Source organism: Oncorhynchus mykiss, chromosome 21 (assembly GCF_057628025.1).
Source record: "Oncorhynchus mykiss isolate SJ-2025 chromosome 21, ASM5762802v1, whole genome shotgun sequence".
In the NCBI taxonomy this organism is placed as follows: domain Eukaryota; kingdom Metazoa; phylum Chordata; class Actinopteri; order Salmoniformes; family Salmonidae; genus Oncorhynchus; species Oncorhynchus mykiss.
In genome coordinates, this window is record NC_143042.1 from 40,526,278 (window position 1) to 40,549,970 (window position 23,693).

Consider the following 23,693-nt stretch of genomic DNA (forward strand, 5'->3'; position numbering starts at 1 on the left):
GACATTGTGCATGTTCATTTATACAGTAATTATTATTCAACTTGTCCTCACCTGGGATTTGAACAACCTCTTGATTAAAGAGTAACATAAAAAAAAAAATATGCCCCAACAACATGAGACAACTATGTTTTTTTTCTTCTGAAATAAGTAAATCAAATCTATGATGAGAGAATAGTTAGATAAATTGATAAATGACACAGATATGGTGGTGTAGTGCGGAATGTTGTGAACCAAGAGTTTGTGAGTTCAAATCCCATGTGAAGACATGTTGATTCCATATGTGTTATTTTATAGTTGTCATGTCTTGACTATTATTTTACAATGTAGAAAATAGTACAAATTAAGAAAAACCCTTGAATGAGTAGGTGTGTCCAAACTTTTGACTGTTACTGTATGTCAATTGAAAAAGTGTGTGTTAAAAGCACTGTGTGAGTGTGTCCCTAACCAAAACCTCCAGGGGACCATGACAGAACGTCCTGTTTTAAACGTCAATTGGACACAGGAATGTTCTTGCAATGTTTCCATGAATCGTGTCTAGAACATTCTTATCTGAGAACATGGCAACCATGTTCTGTGTATGTTTGGTGTGACGTTGATGGAATAATCTCCTAACCCCCAGAAAACTGAACACTGGAATATTCCTACTCCTATGAAAACATTAGGTAATGACTTAATGAGACTTTTAAGGGTATGTTCTCCACAGTTGTGGAAACGTTTATTTTTAGCTGGGTTTTATGTAATGGAGCACTGGTGGGAGCTAAAAGTAGACCTACATTTGCTCCAAATATATTCCTATAGCTCTTCAGCCTCCACATAAATTGTGATCTAGTTGTGATATCAACATAAAAGCCATATGGACATATGTGGTATTTTATGAGTTGTATATGCAAATTTAGCATACGCAGCCGATAGTGGGCGCTACATCTTCTATGATTGATGTGCATTCTCAGTTGTGTCCCGGCTCATACATAAAGCAAACTAGAATAATATGTGTACTGTTTTAATAACACACAATATTCCAACACCATTTTCTGACAATTTAGGATGTTGCACACCGTGATCCGCCAAGGTTGTGCAACAGGCTAAATTGTCCGAAAATTGTGCTTTATTAAACAGTAGGCCTAAACATATTCTTGTTTTTTCCCCCCGCCGGCACGAATGTTTTAAGCAGCTTTTTTAAGCAGTAAAATTATATATTTGCAGCCTGAATAGAGGATACTTAATTTAGCCGGTAGACGGGCACCCACTATCGGCTGCCTAGGCTAACTATGAATACGACTAAAAATGTATGCAACCACATGGTTATAATCAGTGCCTCTTAGAATGAATGTAAGCCTAATATTCGACTTATTTTAACTCCAAAATAGCCATTTCTAGCCTATTTAATCATATTCCCTTCTTTTGAACAACTTCCCTACCACCACAACACTGCAAGAACTGTCTTTTTTGCTGTTAGGTTAGTGCATTGGCACTTGCATACCCGGAAATAGTGTGAGGGGGAGGACCAAGGCATCAAGCGAGAGAGATCGAGATATTATTTTCGTTAGTGTGCCAGTCTAGTCATCCCAGGGTCCTCGAGGGAAATGCTGTATGTTAACAATTATTTTATTGAAGTTGGATTTTTTTACGGTGAAAGAATCTAAACTGTCGAGAAACAGTTTTTTTCTTCATTTTCCTGACTCAAGCGCGCACGAGAGCAAGAGCGAAGTGGAACAGCTGACCTATAATAAATTCATCGATTGCAGTTATTTGGTTACTAAGTTATTCTAATCAATACGTAATAACCTGTTGTTCCAAGAAGAGAGAGGCGCGATTCACTGATACCTAATGTCATGATTTAATGTCGAGAAGAATAGAATTCAAGACAACACAAGTTATTTATTGAAAAACCTAAAAACAATGCAATATACGTTCAATATGTAAATATTATATTTGGAGTATTGCTTGTTGGGGGACAACGTCGCCAAAAGGAGCTAATCTATTTTCTCAAGCACCCTCTCCCATGTCACATTCAACATCAATAGAAATAGTTGCGGTTGTGTTATTGTTGTAATTTGTGTCAAAACCGAAGGATGACTGTCAAACTGGATTTTGAAGAGTGTCTCAAAGACTCCCCCCGATTCAGGTATGTCATGATTAACTCTTGAATAATCTTTTTAATGACTTGGGGCAACAGTTTACATAAACTACAGGCATTATTCATGCAGTCACATTATTAACATTGTAAAGTGAGAGCTAATTTGTAAATGCTGCATAAATGTATGTAGCTACTTACTGCCGGCAAATTACAGATGTATTCAAGGGTAGCCTATGTAGGCCTACTGTATGTTTTGGCAGTCAATTATTTAGACAGTTTCAAAACGGTTACATGTACACACAGGGCATCCTCCCTAACAGTGAGGAAATAGAGTAGTGCTACAAATGTTTTGGCTCAAAGTTACCTGTGCAATGTCAATAGATGCCTGAGCATTGGCAGTGTGTCACACCATTCTAGTTGCATCAGCACAACCAGAGGATGCACTTGTCAAATTACAAAGTGTCAGTCCTGCAGATGGTTTGGGGCCATGCCTCTTGCTTGGGGCCAGATTTGTCACTGCGATGAATGAAATGAGTCTGGGCATTGACATGAGGGGCGAGACACTACCTTTTCTCATTAATGGGGCTGGCTTTGTGTCTCGGAATAAAATAGTGAATTTATACAACTTTGTTGATTGTTGTAAGCAGAGCTCTAAATGAACCTTTTCATTGGTAGCATTGGTGGTCTCCACTTTAAAATGTTAGTTTAAACAAATACGATACAAATGTAGCAACGGCTGCACCGGACATACAACACAAACATAACAAATGTGTTTGCGCCCAATGGCACAAATATAATTTTGCTATTCGGTGCACTGGTGCTATCAAATCAACATTCCAGGTCATATGCGACCAAGATGGTTGTAAGTCAATGTGCGAATGCCACACACCAACCTTGGATTTCGGCTTGGCTTAATAATCTCTTTGAGAGTCGATATATATCTTTTTTAAATTTAAACTCTAAAAGGAACACAATTTGAAGCCAAAAGGGAAGTGGATTTTGTGTTGGGTTTGAAAGTAGCTAATAAAAGATTTTTGTTGCATTGGGTGTGTTTTGCCTCCCTTTTTTGTCTGGGAGATCAGGAGTAACTGTCGCTCTCTTTCTCCCTTTCTCTGTCTCTTTGTCTTTGCTGTTTTATCATTTCTTAATTCTTGTTTGATTAACCTTGTAAGTGGTGAAAGAGCTCCTAACTCTCTCTCTTCCTCTCTCCTACCTTCCTCCCCATCTAACTCTCTCTCTCCTCCCTCTTTCTTGGCTCATGGTCTATCTGGGAGGCACACAGTGTCGGAAAGTTTGACTTGCTGTGGCAGTCAGTGGTGCAAGTTGACCAAGAACAGCGAGAAGGAGAGGGTTTTAGATGTAGTTTGAACTGAATGTGCCAGAGGTAGGCCTTCACACACACACACACACACACACACACACACACACACACACACACACACACACACACAGCTAGTGTGAAAGGGAGAGAAGAGAAGAAAAGAGACCGAGAGACATATCAGTGAAAGAAGGATCTAAGCGAGAGGGACTTCTCAGGAAAGAGGCATTGAAAGAGGAAAAGCGAGAGGCTACTACAGTACACATACAGACATAGAGGCCGAGTACTTGGGGTAGCACGTCAAACCACTGCCTCCTGTTGCTAGGTAATCATGGGGGTGGGCTGGGGTTGTGAAGTGGAACAGGAGGCGAGAGATACTGAGGTGATAAATAGGAGGCAGGAAGTGTGTTTTTTTGGGGGGTGGATCATTGCAGAAACTTAGTCTCGCTCTCTCTCTCTCAGGCACACTTACTCATGCACGCTCACACACACAGATATGCATGCCTTTTTATCACCATACAAACACAGGCGCGAACACACAGAGTAATGATTACAATGTGTGTGTGTAATGACACCGGCTTTGTTCCAACCTCATCAATTATATTTTCCACCAAACCTTTGGCAGTCCTGTTTGTATTGGTACCCCTGTCACGCTGGGCTAGGCGATTTGAATATGAATGATACTGAGCTGACCGACCCAAGACCTGCAGCCACTGTCTCTACTTCACCACCGGCAGACAAACAGGCACTGTCTGTTCTGTTTCTCTCTCTCTCTCTCTCTCTGTCGTAACTCTGTTTCTCAGCATCTCCTTCTCTCTCTTTTTGTCTTTTTTCTCTCTCAGTATCACTCTGTCTTTAGTGGAAGGCAGCGGAAACCACACTGTAAGGCTGTTGATGTGAAAGACAGACAGAGGAGAGGAGATACTGACTCATAGACAAACAGTCACAACAGCCACAATCTCCTTCCACTGGCCTTCTTACAGGCTTTAACCATGTATACTAGATCCCATGTGAAGCATCAAGTGTACTGCTTGAACTATCATGACGTCTGATATTACAGCCCAAAAGATGTCTTGGAGCCACATACATTTTTACTGTAGATATACTAACATTGTGCCACAAGTTCAACAATCAGACCAGTATGGTATTGCTCAAGCAGGGTGTGGATGCATGGGAAAATACCTTCTGCCTAAGTGATGTGGCGATGTCTATGTTTCATCCAGGGCCGCCATTGAAGTGGTGGAAGGAGATGTCTGTGAATTGGAAACGCGATTAGAGAAGGTGAGCGACAGTGAAACGCACACACACACTCATACACACTTCTTTTTCTATCCTCATGGGGACCTAAAATTGATTTCCATCGTAAATCCTTTTTTCCTTAAGCCAATTATTTTTTTTTGACCCTTTATTTAACTAGGAAAGTCAGTTAAGAACATATTCTTATTTTCAATGACGGCCTAGGAACAGGGGGTTAACTGCCTTGTTCAGGGGCAGAAGGACAGATATTTACCTTGTCAGCTCTGTGATTCGGTCTTGCAACCTTTTGGTTACTAGTCCAACACTCTAACCACTAGGCTACTTGCTGCCCCAATACCTAACCCCTGAGCTTAAAAAAGCCTTTGTCCTCATGGGGATGGTGGAAATGTCCCCACAAGGGAGAAATGATCTTGTTTTACTATCCTTGTGGGGACTTTTGGGGATTTCAGGTCCCCCACAAGCATAGAAGAACAAGACACACACACCTCCCCACTTTTTTGCTGCTATGCTCCGAATATCAAAGCTCTCGATATGAGCATAACACCACTTCTACAGTATAAACATGCCCAGCCGTCCACACAGTAGAGTGTAGATAGTAGTTGGACTGGGTCCGTTTTTGTGAACATCCCTTTTCTCTGAATATTGACTATGAACTGAGAGAGACATGGTGTTTTACCTGCGTTGTAGGGAATGAACTTTACTGCTGCTTCCCCAATCTATTGTCATCAGACGAAAATGGAACTTGATCACACTCTCCTTTCAATCAATTGATATTCCTAATTCCCTAAAGGGTTTGGTGCGCATAACATTTTCAGGTGCATACTTTGGTCATTCAAGTTCAGAGTCTTGAGAGTCAAATCAAATCAAACTTTATTAGTCACATGCGCTGAATACAGCAAGTGTAGACTTTACCGGGAAATGCTTACTTACAAGCCCTTAACCAACAGTGCAGTACAAGAAGAATAAAATATTTACCAAGTAGGCTAAACTAGAAACGAATAAGACAATAACGAGGCTATATACAGGGGGCACCGGCACCGAGTCAGTGTGCGGGGGTACAGGCCAGTTGAGGTAATCTGTACATGTAGCTGGGGGTGAAGTGACCATGCATAGGTAACAAACAACCACCGAGTAGCAGCAGTGTACAAAAGGGAGGGGGGGTTGGGGGGTTCAATGTAAATTGTCCGGTGGCGATTTTATGAATTGTTCAGCAGTCTTATGGCTTGGGGGTAGAAGCTGTTGAGGAGCCTTAGACTTGGCGCTCCGGTACTGCTTGCCGTGCGGTAGCAGAAAAAACAGTCTCTGACAATTTTATGGGCTTACCTCTGACACTGCCTATTATATAGGTCCTGGTTGGCAGGAAGCTTGGCCCCAGTGATGTACTGGGCCGTTCACACTACCCTCTGTAGCGCCTTACGCTCAGATGCCGAGCAGTTGCCATACCAGGCGGTGATGCAACCGGTCAGGATACTCTCGATGGTGCAGCTGTAGAACCTTTTGAGGATCTGGGGACCCATGCCAAATATTTTCAGTCTCAACCTATTATGTGTCGGAACAGTGATCATATTGGTTGGTAGTGCTATGCCATCTCATTTAGCATTGTATAGTATCCATGTTGTGTTGTACCTTGACACCTGTTGTTGTGTTGTGTAGCTGGTGAAGCAGTGCCACTCCATGCTAGAGGCTGGCAGGGCCTACTGTCAGACCAGCAAGAGCTTTGTCACAGGGCTCAAAGAGCTGGGCCACCACTGTTCTGGGGACAACATGATGGGGGTGAGTCTATAGAGATTCTGGGTAATACACTCTAAGCACTGATTTGGAATCATTGTAGAAGGAACCTAACTGTACATATTACTCATAGTAAATTATTATGAAGGGAAGTGAAAGTTCCGTTCTATTGTTTTCAGTCATAGAAAAAAAAGTTAAACTGACTAATTCAATGTTCTTTTCTCATCCAGGAGTGTTTGGAGAAATTCTCCAAGAAGCTGGCAGTGATTCTGGAAGCTCAGGGGGTGAGTTGGACTCCTCTATTGTGCATCGCTAGCTTTCAACGTTAGTTACTGTAGCAACCACTATTACATGTCAGGTGTCTGAGTAGCTCTCTCTCTTTCTCTTTCTTTGTCTCTCTCTTTCTCTGCCTCTCTCTTTCTTTCTCTTGTCTCTTTCTCTCTCTCTCGCTCTCTCTCTCTCCTTTGACTCTCTTTTTCTCATAGGAAGTGATTGAAAGCACACAGAAGTCGGTGAAGTTGAAGTTGCTGAGTTTTGTGAAAGAGTGAGTGAGTCTGGCACTCCTTTCTCATTCAGTCCTCTTTGCCCAAACTACTACCATACACTGCTTTCACAACTAATCCAGTCCCACCCACCTCTGGTCTGAAAGGGCCACTCCCTAGCATTCAGATATGCCTTATCCCTCCCTCCCTCCCGCTCCCCCTTCCCTTCTCCCAGGGACGTGCGTCGGTTCAAGGATGTGCGTAAGGAGTTTGAGCGGGGTAGTGAGAGTCTGGAGGCAGCATTGGGGAGGAACGCTCAGGCTCCCCGGGGAAAACAGCACGAGGTAGAAGAGGTCAGCCATGCCCTCCTCAACGCCCGCAAGACCTTCCGCTCCGGAGCCCTCGACTACGTACTGCAGGTGAGGGCATCCAAGGTGGATGGATTGAGGGAGATGAAGGGGTGAGTGTTTGCCTGTGCATAAACACTGGCATGGCTGTATAAACATGCTTTAATTGACTCCCCCAAATGCATTTTCAGCATGTTAGTTTGACTTTGAATTGATTTTGAGTGGTTTGCTTTAAATTGAATTACAGGCCAGTATTGAAACGATCAGTTCTAGACTGGAGTCTTTCTCATTCCACAGCCGGCTGGCTTTGTGAGAACATGGACACTACTCAAAGGCCTCAAACAGAATGCTAGCTCTTTTACACATAACAGATGTCAGGACCAGGCCATATTTCTAACAAAATAATTCATAAAATATGCTATGTTTAGGGACATGTGTTTTGCTGTGGTGAATGATAACTGCATTGCCTGAGGGTTTCCCTGTAGCAGGCTGGTCACTATTAATACCCAGAGGTTCGTACTAGCTGCAGTCATAACCGCACCCATGTTCTGTTCCCTCCTGTTCACAAACTCTCCTAGATCAATGTCATCGAGGCCAAGAAGAAGACCGACATCCTGATGGCGGTGAGTTTCGTCATGTTATCGTTGGGAGTGTTGTAAAATGTTGCATGGTTAAGCTCACATGTGGGTGTCTAATCATTTGTTTACTTGAGCAGTTGTTGAGTTCTTTTTAAGCTTGCATGTATTGTTTAGCATGTAGTTGGTTGCATGACAACGCTTTGCTCTGTGTTCTTCTGTCAGATGGTGTCTATGATGGATGCCCAGTCCCAGTTCTTCCAGCAAGGTCACCAGTCCCTCTCGGAGCTGGACGACTACCGCCGCACCCTGAGTGAAGAGGTAACAAGAACATGTGAAGGAATGAAAGGGAGGCCGGGAGATAAGTGTGTTGGATGAACCAAATTCATAGACGGAGGAAGAGATCTGTTCAAGTACGTTGTTCAGATTTTGAAATTAGGGAACATAGCGAGGGAGAGAGAGTGGGGTAAAAATAGTTCATGAGAGTGGAAGAGAAGAGGGGGATGAATGGATCTCCTCTTAGATGGCCGGTGGAAAAGGTTTATTCTAGTAGTCGATTCCATTGATTAATTAGCACACAAGTCCTAGCAATGAGCACCAGAGGGATGAGGAAGTCACAAGGTGACATCCCTCTCATCGTGACAGGAAACCGTGTGGGCACCGTCAACAGGAAACATTTCACATGACTGAGAAAGTTTGTGCTTGCATGCGTTCGTGTGTGTGTGTGTGTGTGTGTGTGTGTGAGAGCACGTGCATGCGTGTTTTCATCTAGTCAAACGGTAACGTTAGTGCCACACTGGAATAGCACTTCAGCATAACTGGAAGAGCTGCCATACATGGAGCTCTAGGCCTGAAGTCAACAGTAGACTAAAACTAACAGGAAGGTTAGTCAGAGAGAAGCTTGAAACCGGAAAGCAAGTCACCTTTCACTGGAGCATTAAGGCCACAAAGACTGTTTTAACTCTTCCTGCTGTTACAGGAAATGGCAAAAGAGTGAGAGGCAGAATGAGAGAGAGAAAGAACAAGAGGGCAAGAAAATGTAAAAAATACCTGCAGAAGGTGCTTAAAGACTGCTGGATTGACTGATATAAATATATTTTTAATTTATTATTATTATTATTTTTACAAAGATGACCAGTTTACAGAGGAGTATAAAGTGCAGTGATGTGTCCTATAAGGAGCATTGATGGCAAGTCTGATGGCTGAATGGTAAAGAACATCTATTTGCTCAAGAGCACCCTTACCTGCCGATCTATAAATTACGTCTCCGTAATCTAGCATGGGTAGGATGGTCATCTGAATCAGGGTTAGTTTGGCAGCTGGGGTGTAACACTAAATTCGGGGAGGGGCCAGCTGAGTACAAGACTGTATCATCTGCATATAAATGGATGAGATAGCTTCCTACTGCCCGAGCTATGTTGTTGATGTAAATTAAGAGCGTGGGGCCTAGGATTGAGCCTTGGGGTACTCCCTTGGTGATGGGCAGTGGCTGAGACAGCAGATGTTCTGACTTAATGCACTGCACTCTTTGAGAGAGGTAGTTAGCAAACCAGGCCAAAGGCCCTCCAGAGACACCAATACTTCTTATCCGGCCCACAAGAATGGAATGGTCTACCGGATCAAAAGCTTTGGCCAAGTCAATAAAAATAGCAGAACAACATTGCTTTGAATCAAGGGAAATGGTGACATAATCCATAACCTGAGCAGAAACCAGATTGCATACCAGAGAGAATACTATAGACATTAAGAAAGCCAGTCAGTTGATTATTGACAAGTTTTTCCAACACTTTTGATAAACAGGGCAAAATAGAAATTGGCCTATAACAGTTAGGATCAGCTTGATCTCCCCCTTTAAATAAAAGACACACCATGGCTGCCTTCCAAGCAATGGGAACCTCCCCAGAGAGGAGAGACAGGCTGAAAAGGTTAGAGATATGCTTAGCGATTATAGGGGCTACAATCTAAATCATATGACCCAGATGTTTTTTGGGGGTCAAGTGTAAGGAGCTCCTTTAGCACCTCAGACTCAGTGACTGCCTGCAAGGAGAAACTTTGTAGTGGGGCAGGAGAAAATCATCAGGGCTATTTGCATTAAAAGGGGTGGGAGATGAGGAAAAGTTGGACGGGCAACGAGGCATGGCCTAGTCAAATAGGAATCTCGACTTAATGAAGTGGTGATTAAAGAGCTCAGCCATGTGCTCCTTGTCAGTAACAACCACATCATCAACATGAAGGGAAAGCTGTGAGGAGGAGGGTTTATTCTCCAGGTCTTTAACAGTTTTCCAGAACTTCTTGGGGTTAGACCCACAGAGAGAGAACTGCTCCTTAAAAGTAACTAACTTTGGCCTTCCGGATAGCCTGAATGCACTTATTTCTCATTTGCCTGAACGAGAGTATGCGTTTGCCGAGCCTTTCACCAAATGGAATTCTTGAGGTGGAGTAACTCTGCCAGATCATGGTCGAACCCGGGGCTGAACCTGTTTTTAATTCTCATTATCTTTATGGGGGCATGTTTGTTAATAATACCACTGAAAATATTAAAAAAGAATGTCCAAGTGTCTTCAACAGAGGGGATCAAGCTGGTTCTTTACCAATTTACAGAGGCCAGGACATGAAGGAAGCCTTGCTCATTGAAGTTTTTTAGCAAGCGTCTATGACAAATCAGGACAGATCGTTTCACTGAGCAGCCATTACGAACACAGGCTGTAAAACAGTGATCACTAAGGTCATTACAGAAAACACCAGTCTGATACCTGTCAGGATTATTTGTGAGGATAACATCAAGGAGAGTAGCCTTTTGTCGATGTTTGGAGTCATACCTTGTGGGATTGGTAATATTCTGAGAAAGATTTAGGGAGTCCTGAAACCTTAGTGAGAGAGGGAGAAAGTAAAGCTACTATAGGAAGCTGCTTGAGGTTTTTCCTCAATCCTCCATGCAGAAACAGGGATTTGGGACAGGTTCAGCACTTCCTCCTTCCTGTTTCACCAAGAGGACGAAATCTGTAGTGATGGACTCCCTGACATCTAGTTAAAGCTGTCCAAGCCAGAAGTCCTTAATCTCCTAGCCTGATTTTCCTCAACAGTTTCTACATTAATCTCTAAAACTACAAAAAAAACATACACTGTTCCAGTATACTGTGAACATTATTCTCTATATTTTGTTCCCTGGCCGAACTGGCCTATCATGCTACACTGCCGTGTGTGATATAGGATAATGTGCATCATTTGAAACGTATTGTATTCTGTGTTTTTTTTTAAATCAAATGTTTTGTGCCCGACTCTCTCTCTTTTTTTAATCTCATACACAGCACACTCAACTAGTGTTGAATTCCGCCAGGGAGAAGAGAGACATGGAACAGAGACACGAGGCCATTAAGAAAAAGGTGAACACTGCTGGATCCAAACTAAACACAGGCCACCAAGTTGGCTGCCGTGTTATTACACTAGAAGCAAATGTGTTTTGTAACTAAACCAAGACAGACCACAACCTGTCGTTTCCAATGGGGAAAAAATGAGGGCAGAACAAGCAAGGAGGTGGGCAGAACCAAACACGAGCTAGCGCGATCCAATTGGTGCGTTCTAGCATGCATCTGCATATTTCCCTTCGGGAATGCCACCTCTGTGAAATGAGGTGTGGGCAATTCCTCTTTGCAATCCATCTAACAATGTAATTTTGTTCTTGCAAAGGGTAAGTCTACAAAATGGAGTTCACTTTGTTCAGAACATATCCTATCTGTGCTAGAAGTCTCCAACCGGTAAAGATACAGCTAGTCACACCTGATGACGTCATCATTTCCTTTTCGACATAGCTCGGTAGTCTACTGGCATCCCTGCATGACAATGATATTTACTAACATCCCTTCCCTTCCCTACAGTAATGTTTATGGTTGTGTTTATGTTGTGTTGGCAGGATGTGTCCTATGATAACTCCTTAATGGATTTCTGTGCTGATGCCGCCAACGGTATCGCCATGGAGGGCTACCTGTATAAGAGAGCTAGCAATGCCTTCAAGACTTGGAGCAGGTATGTTACCCCACCACACATTCTCTCTACTGCATGTTGTTCTCTCTCTCTTTCTCTGCCTTTCTCTCTCTCTCTGATATTTAAAGACTATAGCCTAGGAAGCAGAGGAGGCTGCTGAGGGGGGGACGGCTTATAGAAAGGGCTGGAATGTCAACCACATAGAACCACGTTTGATACCATTCTATTGACTCTATTCAAGGCATTAATATGAGCCGGCCTACCCTCAGCAGCCTCCACTGCTAGGAAGGTGATGGGTAGAATCATGATATATCTAATTATTGCATTATTTATTCTCATCTCCTTTTGATCTCCTGTCTCACGACGGTAGGCGCTGGTTCTCCATTCAGAAAAATCAACTGGTCTATCAGAAGAAATTCAAGGTGCATTTTTGAAAGCCACTGCTTTACTTTTCAATGCATTTTTTATAGCAATCCATGCAGAGACGACGTTAATGACGTTCACACACACCCACCCACACACACACACACACACCGTGTCCTTCTTTCTCTCAGGATCAGCCCACAGTAGTGATTGAGGATCTGCGTCTTTGTACAGTGAAGGTCTGCGTTGACAATGAGAGACGATTCTGCTTCGAGGTGGTCTCTCCATCCAAGTGAGTCTACAGCTGTGTGTGTGTGTGTGTGGGTGGGGGGTATATACAGGGAAAGTAGGGATGTGTGTGTTGATGTTGCTTTAGATATTTGTTTAGGGTATTTGTTTAGTGTTAACATAGTGATTTTGTGTGTGTGTGTGTGTGTAGGAGCTGTCTGTTACAGGCAGACTCCGAGCGCCAGCAGCAGGGCTGGATCAGTGCTGTCCAGAACAGCATTGCTTCAGCCTTCCAGGAACGCAGAGAAGACCCGCACTGTCCCGTGAGAAAACATACAAACGTTATTCATTCTGAACAAATGTGTTTCAGAAGCAGGTTTGTAGGTCATTGTCTACACAAAGTTTGTTTGTGTGTGTACATCTCTCGCTCTTTCTCTCACATAGAGGGAGCATTGCAGCTCTGTGTCGGGAGGCAGCCCAGGAGGAGGATGGCTGTGTGGGGAGCAGGAGAAGACGGGGGGCCGCGAGGCTCTGGAGGAGGTCCAGGCCATCCCGGGGAACATGCAGTGCTGCGACTGTGGAGAGCCCGGTCCAGACTGGGCCTCTATCAACCTGGGGATCACCCTCTGCATCGTCTGCTCGGGGATACACAGGTACACACACACACACACACTCAAGCAAACACACACACACACACAAACTAAAATGTAACTACCTTCTATCCTTCTGACAGGAGTCTGGGTGTCCATTTCTCCAAAGTACGCTCCCTCACCCTGGACTCCTGGGAACCAGAGCTGGTCCGGGTAAGAATACATCCACTACGCTACCTTTGGATGCATCTCAATAATGTAGCATTACTAGACTAATGTCAAGGGGGGTTACTGTACAGTCGTGGCCAAACGTTTTGAGAATGACACAAATATTAATTTCCACAAAGTGTCTTTAGATATTTTTGTCAGATGTTACTATGGAATACTGAAGTATAATTACAAGCATTTCACACGTGTCAAAGGCTTTTATTGACAATTGCATGAAGTTGATGCAAAAAGTCAATATTTGCAGTGTTGACCCTTCTTTTTCAAGACCTCTGCAATCCGCCCAGGAATGCTGTCAATTAACTTCTGGGCCACTTCCTGACTGATGGCAGCCCATTCTTGCATAATCAATGCTTGGAGTTTGTCAGAATTTGTGTGGTTTTATTTTTTCCGGATGTAGCAAACAATCGGAAAGGGGATTCATCAGAGAAAATGACTTTACCCCAGTCCTAAACAGTCCAATCCCTGTACCTTTTCCAGAATATTAGTCTGTCCCTGATGTTTTTCCTGGAGAGAAGTGACTTCTTTGCTGCCCTTCTTGACACCAGGCCATCCTCCCAAACGTTTTTGCCTTACTGTGCATGCAGATGCACTCACACCTGCCTGCTGCCATTTCTGAGCAAGCTCTGTACTGGTGGTTCCCCGATCCCGCAGCTGAATCAACTTTAGGAGACGGTCCTGGCGCTTGCTGTAGTTTCTTGGGCACCCTGAAGCCTTCTTCACAACAATTGAACCGCCCTCCTTTTGAAGCTTCCAGTCTGTTATTCGAACTCAATCAGCATGACAGATTGATCTCCAGCCTTGTCCTCGTCAACACTCACACCTGTGTAAACGAGAGAATCACTGACATGATGTCAGCTGGTCCTTTTGTGGCAGGGCTGAAATGCAGTGGAAATGTTTTTATGGGGATTCAGTACATTTGCATGGCAAAGAGGGACTTTGCAATTCATCTGATCACTCTTCATAACATTCTGGAGTATATGCAAATTGCCATCATACAAACTGAGGCAGCAGACTCTTTCTCAAAACTTTTGGCCACGACTGTACATGCGTTTTAGAATGTATTGAAACTCTATGTAGAAATATATATACTTTCTTTATTCAATAAAAACACAACTGACGTGTGTGTTTATCCTCCCTGCATTGCTGTCCTGCAGTTGATGTGTGAGTTGGGAAACACAGCCATCAACAGGATCTACGAGGGGCGAATTGATGAGATCACCATCAAGAAACCCCACCCGTCCAGTCCAAGGTATCTCACTCCCCACTCTCATTTTCATGAGTCATCACTTTTGATTAATCTCACATAGACAGTCAAGATGTAATAGCGTTGCCGTGTGATTTCATTGCAGGTTTATGAAGGATAATGGAACAGAACGTACAGATAGAAATATAGTGTGTAGACCAGACACAATTCTGTATTGTCTATATACTGTGGAGTAGTTCTATTCTTTACATTTCTATCTGCAACTTTCAAAACATTATAAAAAGTTCTGTTGAATCCCCAGGTATAAGAATACCCCTTTCATCTCCTTCTGGTGTCATTAACATGAAACTGCAGGGAGATGTTTTACAAGTTTTCCTAATTACACTTCAAATGCATACTGCTAAAATGTAAACTATACTTTTTCTTTGCTCAATATGCCAACATTCTATCTTCATGTACACTACATGACCAAAAGTATGTAGACACCTGCTACTCGAACATCTCATTCCAAAATCATGGGTATTAATATGTAGTTGGTTCCCCCTCTGCTGCTTGCTTCCATTCAGCTGTTAGTGAGGACGGGCTCTGACTTATGTATTATACAGTGCAGGAAAGTATTCAGACACCTTGACTTTTTCCACATTTTGTTATGTTATAGCCTTATTTTAAAATGGATAACATACATTTTTTTCCTCATCAATACATACAATACCCCAAAATGAATGAAGGTTTTTAGATTTTTTTTTTGCAAATATATTAAAAATAAAAAACAGACCCTATTTACGCTTTGCTATGAAACTCGAAATTGAGTTCAAGTGCATCCTATTTCATTGATGATCCTTGAGATGATTCGACAACTTAATAAATTAAATTGATTGGATATGATTTGGAAAGGCACACTATTATTTTATTATTATTATATTTTTTTTTCAGTTAAGAACAAATTCTTAAATGACCTATCCCGGCCACACCCTAACCCGAACAACACTGGGTCAATTGTGCGCCGCCCTATAGGACTCCCAATCACGGCCGGTTGATACAGCCTGGAATCGAACCAGGGTCTGTAGTGACCCCTCTACCACTGAGATGCAGTGCCTTAGACCATTGCGCCACTCGGGAGCTTCCACAGTTGACAGTTGACAGTGCCTGTCAGCGCAAAAACCAAGCCATGAGGTTGAAGGAATTGTCCAGAAAGCTCAGAGACAGTATTGTCTCGAAACACCGATCTGGGGAAGGGCACCAAAAACATTCTACAGCATTGAAGGTCCCCAAGAACACAGTGGTCTCCATCACTCTTAAATTGAATAAGTTTGGAACCACCAACTCTTCCTAGAGCTGGCTGCCTGGCCAAACTGAGCAATCAGGGGAGAAGGGTCTTTGTCAGGGAGGTGACCAGGAACCCAATGGTCACTCTGACAGTGTCCCTCTGTGGAGCTGGGAGAACCTTCCAGAAGGACGACACCTCTCGGCAGCAGTCCACATATCAGGCCTTTATGGTAGAGTGGCCAGACGGAAGCCACTCTTCAGTAAAAGGCACATGCAGCCCACTTGGAGTTTGCCAAAAGGCACCTAAAGGACTCCCAGACCATGAGAAACAAGATTCTCTGGTCTGATGAAACCAATATTAAACTCTTTGACTTGAATGCCAAGTGTCCCATCTGGAGGAAACCTGGCACCATCCCTACGATGAAGCATAGTGGTGGCAGCATCATGCTGTGGGGATGTTTTTCAGCGGCACGGACTTTGAGACTACTCAGGATTGAGGCAAAGATGAACGGAGCAAAGCACAGAGAGATCCTTGATGAAAACCTGCTCCAAAGTGATCAGGTCCATAATTGTGCAGGTTATCTCTCTCATTCCTCTGGCAAGGCATTCTGGAACTTGCAGTCAAAAAGCGTAATTCAATTCAAACCAATACAATTACATATGTAAATAACTGTAAAGAAATATGTTTAGATACAGCTCAATGAGTTAACTTAAACATGAACTATGTAACACATTAAAGCTACAACACAGCCAAGACAATGCAGGAGTGGCTTCAGGACACGTTACTAACATCTCTGGAGAGACTTGAAATTAGCTGTGCAGCGACGCTCCCCATCCAACCTGACAAAGCTTGAGAGGATCTGCAGAGAAGAATGGGAAAAACTCACCAAATATAGGTGTGCCAAGCTTGAAGCATCATACCCAACAATACTCGAGGCTGTAATCGGTGCCTAAGGTGCTTCAACAAAGTACTGAGTAAAGGGTCTGAATACTTATGTAAATGTGATATTTCAGTATATATTTGTTAAAGTCATCTGTTAAATCTATTTTAGAATAAGGCAGTAACAAAATCTGGAAAAGTTAAGGGGTCTGAACACTTTCCGAAGGCACTGTATCTGACTTCCTCTTTTCCTCTCTTCTGCTGCACCCCAGACAGGAAGTGACACAGGTACATGACGACGGCTGTGGTTTGTGCCGTAACATGACAATGACTGTGGTTTGTGTCGTAACTAAACTGTCCCCCAGAAATGTGCTGTGCAACTGCATGGCTTTGTGTATGTGTTCTGAATGTAAAGTAGAATGCAGTCAACCATGTTGTAATACAGTAGGGAGGGGCTTGTCAAATTGAATTGAACTGAATTGCTGTGTTATAATATGATGGTTTGTTAATGTGTATTACTGTATATGAAATTAATTTGATTTGATATATTGTTTTAATCAAATTGCATTAATGATCTGACACTCTCTTGCCTTCCTTTTTTTTAATATCTATCCATCTGTCTCGTTCTCCATCTCTCTCTATCCCCCTTCTCTCTCTTTCTCCATCTCTCTCGTTCTCCATCTCTCTCTATCCCCCTTCTCTCTCATTCTCCATCTCTCTCGTTCTCCATCTCTCTCTATCCCCCTTCTCTCTCTTTCTCCATCTCTCTCGTTCTCCATCTCTCTATCCCCCTTCTCTCTCTTTCTCCATCTCTCTCGTTCTCCATCTCTCTCTATCCCCCTTCTCTCTCATTCTCCATCTCTCTCGTTCTCCATCTCTATATCCCCCTTCTCTCTCTTTCTCCATCTCTCTAACCCCCTTCTCTCTCTTTCTCCATCTCTCTATCCCCCTCTCTTTCTCCATCTTTCTCTCTCTCTCTATTGCTCCCTCAGGGGTGATAAGGAGTCGTGGATTCGTTCTAAGTACGTGGAGAAGAAGTTCATCCAGAAGCTCCCGGAGACAGGACGTAAAGCTCCCCTGCGGCGCTCCAGCGCCCGGAGGAACAGGGCTAACACCCAGGAGAGGCCAGCTGGGTCACGACCCCCACTCAAACCCAAACCCACCCGGGCCACCCTGCCACGACTCGCAGGTACTGGACAGGACATACACGCTCATCTGATTCGCACTATAGTGCCAAGCCGAGCAGACCTGTACCAGGCTGGCCTTGTTAAGCATTACATTACAACTGATCAGGTATTCAAATCAATAGCGTTTCTGCTTCCTATAAAAGAGATGTTGTTCTTTTCACTGTCTGCTGATGGACTGGTAGGTGTTGAAGTGATATAAGTCCTGATCCAGTACAAATGTGTGTCCAGGTCAGGAATGTAAGCGATGCAGGTTCTGTGGGTTATTTGTGTCTGTCCAAGGGGTAGATAAGAGGATAGATACCAACGACAGAAATTCCACAACTTATCAAGCTAGGAAGGAATTTATGTCAAATATTCACACAATGTTGAGCCTCGCTGCACCTAAACTGATACACACACACACACACACACACACACACACACACATCATCCATAAACCTGGTGACACAGTAAAAAGCGGTAAGCTTGGTACATTGTTGTAGTGTGTGTATTGTTATAGTCAGCAGGATAAACCTGTCATCTTGTGGCCTGTTGCTATACTGAAGGAATATCATGTGACGCTCTCTCTCTCCCCTCAGGGCTCAATCAGAGTGACCTTGTCCAAGAGAACAACACGGCCATTCACAAAGGTGACACACACACACACAGAGACGGCCCACCCCACACACACACACACACACGCACTAAACCCCCTGTCATCCCTCCACAGATGATGAAGATGACGAAGAGGAGGACCTGTCTGGTCTTCATCCCGGGGCGTTGTTGTATCGGTCTGCAGCGCTACAGCATTTCCCTGTCATGGCCGACGCCCTGGCCCACGGAGCTGACGTCAACTGGGTCAACACAGCCGAGGAGTCCAGCACCCCACTCCTACAGGCCGTCACCGCAGTGAGGAGAGCGATAGAGAGTGTTTATAAGAGAGCAAGCAGGTTTGTGTGAATGTATCGGTTTGTGCGTATATGCTCACCTGCCCTCTGACCCGTCTCTCCAGAACTCCTTGGCAGCGTGTGAGTTCCTGCTACAGAACGGTGCCAATGTCAACACAGCAGACAGCAACAGGAGAGGACCTCTACACCACGCCACTATACTGGGACACACTGGGTAGGATGGACACACACATGCGCACACATACGCACGCACACACACACACGCACTAACCTGGTCCCCATCTCCCAGGCTTGTGTGTCTGTTCCTGAAGCGAGGGGCGGACTACAACGCCAGAGACAACAACCAGAAAGACCCCATTACTATCGCCGTGGAGACAGCCAACGCTGACATTGTCACCCTGTGAGTATAAACTTCAGTTGATTTGTTGACACTAGAAGGGTTGATTGATTTTCTCACGACTCTGCTTTCTCCTGACAGGCTGCGAATTGCCAAGATGAACAAGGAGATGCGGGAGATGGATGGAGCCTTTGGCCAATCAGGTCACTCGGGGGGACAGGGTGTGGGCGGGACAGGGAGTGGGATGGGCCAAACCAGGAAGGGACTTCAGGCCTTGAAGAACCAACTGAGTGGATGGGCACTAGGGGGGCAGAATGAGTAGAGAGAGGTGAACTGGCATCGTAATTGAGGAGAGAACAGATAGGGAGGAGGGGTACCTCCGAGGTGCGTAGGCTACTCGTCTAACAGTTCCCAGTAAGTTGTGAGGTAACATTAAAATAGATTCAATTTTTTTTTAACATTAAAGTCAAGCATGATGTTCAAGTTATGTTTTGATTGCTTTCTGGAATCATTGCTGGACCCTTACTAGAGTGCTGTCAGAAGAAATCTGGACAAATAAGAGGTTAGGGGGAACGTTCTTGTAACTTATATGGGGAACGTTCCTGGAACTGAGAGTTGTTAACTGGATTACTGGGTAGGGACCATTTGCTGTATCTCCAAAGAGGGAGTAGAGTGAATGCAGTTTGAGTAGAGGGATAACTCGAATACAGGGTAAATGTATGGACAAGAGGCTTCTATACTGTAGTATTTCTGTATGTTGGAAGAGGCAACCATTTTGGGAATATAATACTAAAGGGAAAAACTGGGAAAAGGAGAGAACATTCCATAGAAGAGGAAGGAGGGACGTTTAAAGGGAGTGTTTATGTATGCACACCACGAGAGAGTCCACGTTGCACTTTGATGTAGAATGAATGAATGCCGTTAGTCATCCTGCACTTTACAGCCCATATAAGCTCAATGCAGATCAGTGTATGATAGCACTGGGCATTGGCCATGTTTAACATGTATTTATACACCTATATATAAGTGTAGAGTTCTATATGGACTTATGTGTGAATGTATTGTATGATACCACAGGATGCTGCTTGAAAAAGAATGAATCTGATTGTTAGTGTTGTCTCATCGTGTACATTTTATGCACCTTGCATAAGTCCAACAACCAATGGTATTTTCACTTGAGGGTTTTTCCATTATACGTTATATGTTCCCCCAGGCTTGCTTTAACCTTTTCAAACGGGCTCTGTGGTCACACCTAAGTGGTTACTATTGTGTTTGACCGGTTTCAAATGCACACTGCCACCGTTTAAGCGTGGCTTTTGTTTGAGAATTAGAACTTGGTGCTGAGAACATGAAGATGTATAGAAAGTAATGAGCCACTCTGTCCATTGTAGTTCAGTGTTTTCCCAAACAGTGGCTCAGGGCCCACTGGTGGGTTATTGTTGTGGCCAGTCTTAGGCTGCTGGTCAAGCCTGGGTCGTGGCTGTTATAATCATGTTTGTGTCTATCTGGACAATGAACAATGCACCATGATTAAACATTTGGGAACCACTGGTCTGAGCCCATCAGCTAGCCAGTAGGCCTAGCTGATGCAACCAATTTGGGCTGGAACAGTGGACTCTCAATGGGTAGAGCTGTAACATTTTTTGCGGTGTTGTATGCGGAAGAGGGTGGACCATCCATTCCTCCATAGCCAAACTGTCTGCCAAGTTTGTTCCAAGTTATTTACTCCAGTACTGTCACAATAACTCCCTATTTCAAATCCCGGTTTAAAGTATCCTAACTCAAATCATTTGTCTGGCTCTGGAGGACTGAGGTTGTGAGGCTCATGTAATGTCTATACTCGGAAATGCTTCATTTGTCTTGTCAGTCTCTGATGTGCAGTGCTTTCTCGTTGTTGTTTTGTGAGCCTTTGTGTTCGTCCAATGAGGCGACTGCCTGCTCTGCGCTGCTTGCACAGTGTGTCCCTTGATGCCACCTCCTTACAGCGCTACAGGTAAACAGTGTGTGTGCGCGTGCGTCCGCGTGTATGCATGCGTGTTTTTATAGGAGTAGCCTAATGTCGGCAAATTGTAAATGTCTAAATCCTCTTTTCCTGAATTTTCATCTTATGTCTTGTTTTTCTAAGGTGATGAAACGTACCAGGACATCTTCAGGGACTTCTCTCACATGGCTTCTAACAACCCGGAGAAACTCAAACGCCGCAGCACAGACTTTAAAACTTGACCTTACTCAACAGCTGTTTCTTTTGTATGCTGTTGTTATGCTGTTTTCCTTTCTTTTTTGTTGTTGTCACACACACACACGCCGACACAGACAAACACACACACACACATTTGCTGGCCACCTGCTCTGCGTTAGGTCATTGCTCAGCTGGTGATTACTTTAGTAGCGGCTCCGGTCCAACAGTAATGCCTTTGTGTTTGGCTGCCAGAGGAGAACACTCAGGCTTAGTGGCTACATGAGACACTTGTTGAAGGAGATAGAAGATGTACAGCCTAATAATGACGGCTGATACAGTAATAACCTCCCATTGAATGACTTATTTCCTCATTTCATTTGGCTAACCATAGTCTAGCGGAGCCATCCGACACAATTCTGGTCTCGTTGACTCGACTGTAAGGCTCGGTTTCCCACAACTACCGTTGAACAAAAAAATGCAACTTTAATAGCTGTGTTGCTTTCTGTCGATCCTCCTCAATGTACTGTTGTGACAGAAAGAAAAGGAGGGATATGTTTGAAGCAAAGGGTAAAACTGTTGTATGTGCTCTTGTACTTGTCTTCATATTTTTGGATGTGATGTTGTTTCTTTGTATATCATGTTTTTTTTGGGGGGGGGGGGGTCTATTGACTGCGTGAGGTACAAGAGATGTGTTTCTTGCGGAAAATTAAAATACCCGAGTTAATTTTCGTTTCTGTGTAAAGTCATTCAGTGGACCTAGATATGCTGGGTGTGTTTAAGCGGTATGTCGAGCGAAGTCGACTGTAGACGAAAATAGCGAGTGAAGTGGGGGGGTGGGGTGTATCTGCGACAGCCAAAAGCAAGGCTCATTTCAACATGGCAATGTCAACAAAGCTGCTATATAAAAGGTTTTCTTTATAAATGTCTAAAAAAAACTTTTCTATACCCCCATATCACACACTCACAAACTGAAAACGTATGTACAATTAATTGGTTAATAGAGAAAGGTCTCAAATATTCCTTTCATTTGTGTCCCCTGCAGCTTGACAATTGAGGCAGTTGGTTCCTGTTTAAGTCACGTCTTCGGCCATGTTTGCATGGGTATAAGTACAAATGTGATTCTTTTGTTTATTTTTTCAAACCTAAGTGGACAACTACTTTTTGTGTTAACTATGTTTTGTGTACCAGTCCTAAAATGTCTTTGACTGGATATAATTGCCTGTACAATGTGTTGCGGTAAACGGGGTTCATTTTACCCAGGACCACCTATAGTTTCCAAATCCACAGAGTTTACAACCAGAGGAGCATTGCTGCTTATTCTACGGCCCTTAAAGAGTGGCCAATCGGCTTAAATGTAGTATGTTTTTCAAAAGGGACATGCATATTGCACCTTACATAATTGCCTGTACATTGTGTTGCAGTAAAAGGGGAGTCGATTCTGCAATATTCATTTTAGACAGATGGGTTATATTACACAAATACACGTGCCACAATGGAACACTGGAAGTTTACAGTAAAACTGAATAGTTGAGTTTCCATAAGTTATAAGAACATTTAATTGAATTTGGTACAATTTTCACAAGTATGTGGTACATTTTCACAACTAAGCACAGAAATGTAAACAGCTTATCAAAATGGCTTCCGTTTCAAAACTAAGCACATTTGTCATTGACTAAATACAACAAACAAATTCAAAAAGGTACTTGTTCACTGCACCAAATAATTCACACCCTACATATGCTGTATAAGGATAATGACACTGTAAGACTGACATTTCTCAACATGCTCACAAACTGCCATTGGATACAAATGATTAAAAAAAAAAAATGGTCAAGTTAGTCACATACTGTATGAAAAATATTTTCTTTCTAAACTCAGCAAAAAAAGAAACATTCTCTCACTGTCAACTGTTTATTTTCAGTAAACTTAACATGTGTAAATATTTGTGAGAACATAAGATTCAACAACTGAGACATAAACTGAACAAGTTTCACAGACATGTGACTAACAGATATGTAATAATTTGTCCCTGAACAAAAGGGGGGTCAAAATCCAAAGAAACAGTCAGTATCTGGTGTGGCCACCAGCTGCATTAAGTACTGCAGTGCATCTCCTTCTCATGGACTGCACCAGATTTGCCAGTTCTTGCTGTGAGATGTTACCCCACTCTTCCACCAAGGCACCTGCAAGTTCCCAGACATTTCTGGGGGGAATGGCCCTGGCCCTCACCCTCCTATCCAACAGGTCCCAGACGTGCTCAATGGAATTGAGATTCGGCCTCTTCGCTGGCCATGGCAGAACACTGACATTCCTGACTAGCAGGAAATCATGCACAGAATGAGCTGTATTGCTGGTGCCATTGTCATGCTGGAGGGTCATGTTAGGATGAACCTGCAGGAAGGGTACCACATGAGGGAGGAGGATGTCTACCCTGTAACGCACAGCGTTGAGATTGCCTGCAACGACAACAAGCTCAGTCCGATGATGCTGTGAAACACCGCCCCAGACAATGACGGACCCTCCACCTCCAAATCGATCCCACTCCAGAGTACAAACCTCTGTGTAGCGCTCATTCTTTC

At 43.6% G+C, this 23,693-nt stretch overlaps 1 protein-coding gene across 4 annotated transcripts; it reads left to right on the forward strand.

The window, feature by feature from the left end:
- The first annotated feature begins 1,459 nt into the window (after positions 1 to 1,459).
- Positions 1,460 to 21,838, forward strand: LOC110500595 (arf-GAP with coiled-coil, ANK repeat and PH domain-containing protein 1). Of its 4 annotated transcripts, none has more exons than XR_016490337.1 (23): positions 1,460 to 2,125; positions 4,619 to 4,676; positions 6,306 to 6,425; positions 6,611 to 6,664; positions 6,866 to 6,924; positions 7,098 to 7,281; positions 7,788 to 7,832; positions 8,010 to 8,105; positions 11,093 to 11,167; positions 11,695 to 11,807; positions 12,136 to 12,187; positions 12,320 to 12,420; positions 12,568 to 12,679; positions 12,801 to 13,009; positions 13,090 to 13,159; positions 14,329 to 14,423; positions 17,517 to 17,713; positions 18,290 to 18,340; positions 18,421 to 18,599; positions 18,703 to 18,812; positions 18,888 to 18,998; positions 19,077 to 20,928; positions 21,061 to 21,838. XR_016490337.1 is itself a non-coding variant. In XM_021578013.3 (23 exons), the coding sequence occupies exons 1-23, from the start codon at positions 2,073 to 2,075 to the stop codon at positions 21,156 to 21,158; spliced, it is 2,304 nt and encodes a 767-aa protein (XP_021433688.1). In that variant the 5' UTR covers positions 1,460 to 2,072; the 3' UTR covers positions 21,159 to 21,838. The 4 variants fall into 4 exon arrangements, 2 of the variants coding, with proteins under 2 accessions (XP_021433688.1, XP_090070783.1); XM_021578013.3 differs by having other exon boundaries at positions 19,077 to 19,138; XR_016490338.1 differs by lacking the exon at positions 11,093 to 11,167 and having other exon boundaries at positions 1,475 to 2,125.
- Positions 21,839 to 23,693: the final 1,855 nt, after the last annotated feature.

Excerpts from the sequence above, each read along its gene's own strand:
- LOC110500595 (XM_021578013.3), top strand. The coding sequence starts at position 2,073 with ATGACTGTCAAACTGGATTTTGAAGAGTGTCTCAAAGACTCCCCCCGA. Across the intron at positions 7,833-8,009 it reads AGACCGACATCCTGATGGCG|ATGGTGTCTATGATGGATGC; the intron begins GTGAGTTTCGTC and ends TTCTTCTGTCAG. Across the intron at positions 12,188-12,319 it reads TCTATCAGAAGAAATTCAAG|GATCAGCCCACAGTAGTGAT; the intron begins GTGCATTTTTGA and ends TCTTTCTCTCAG.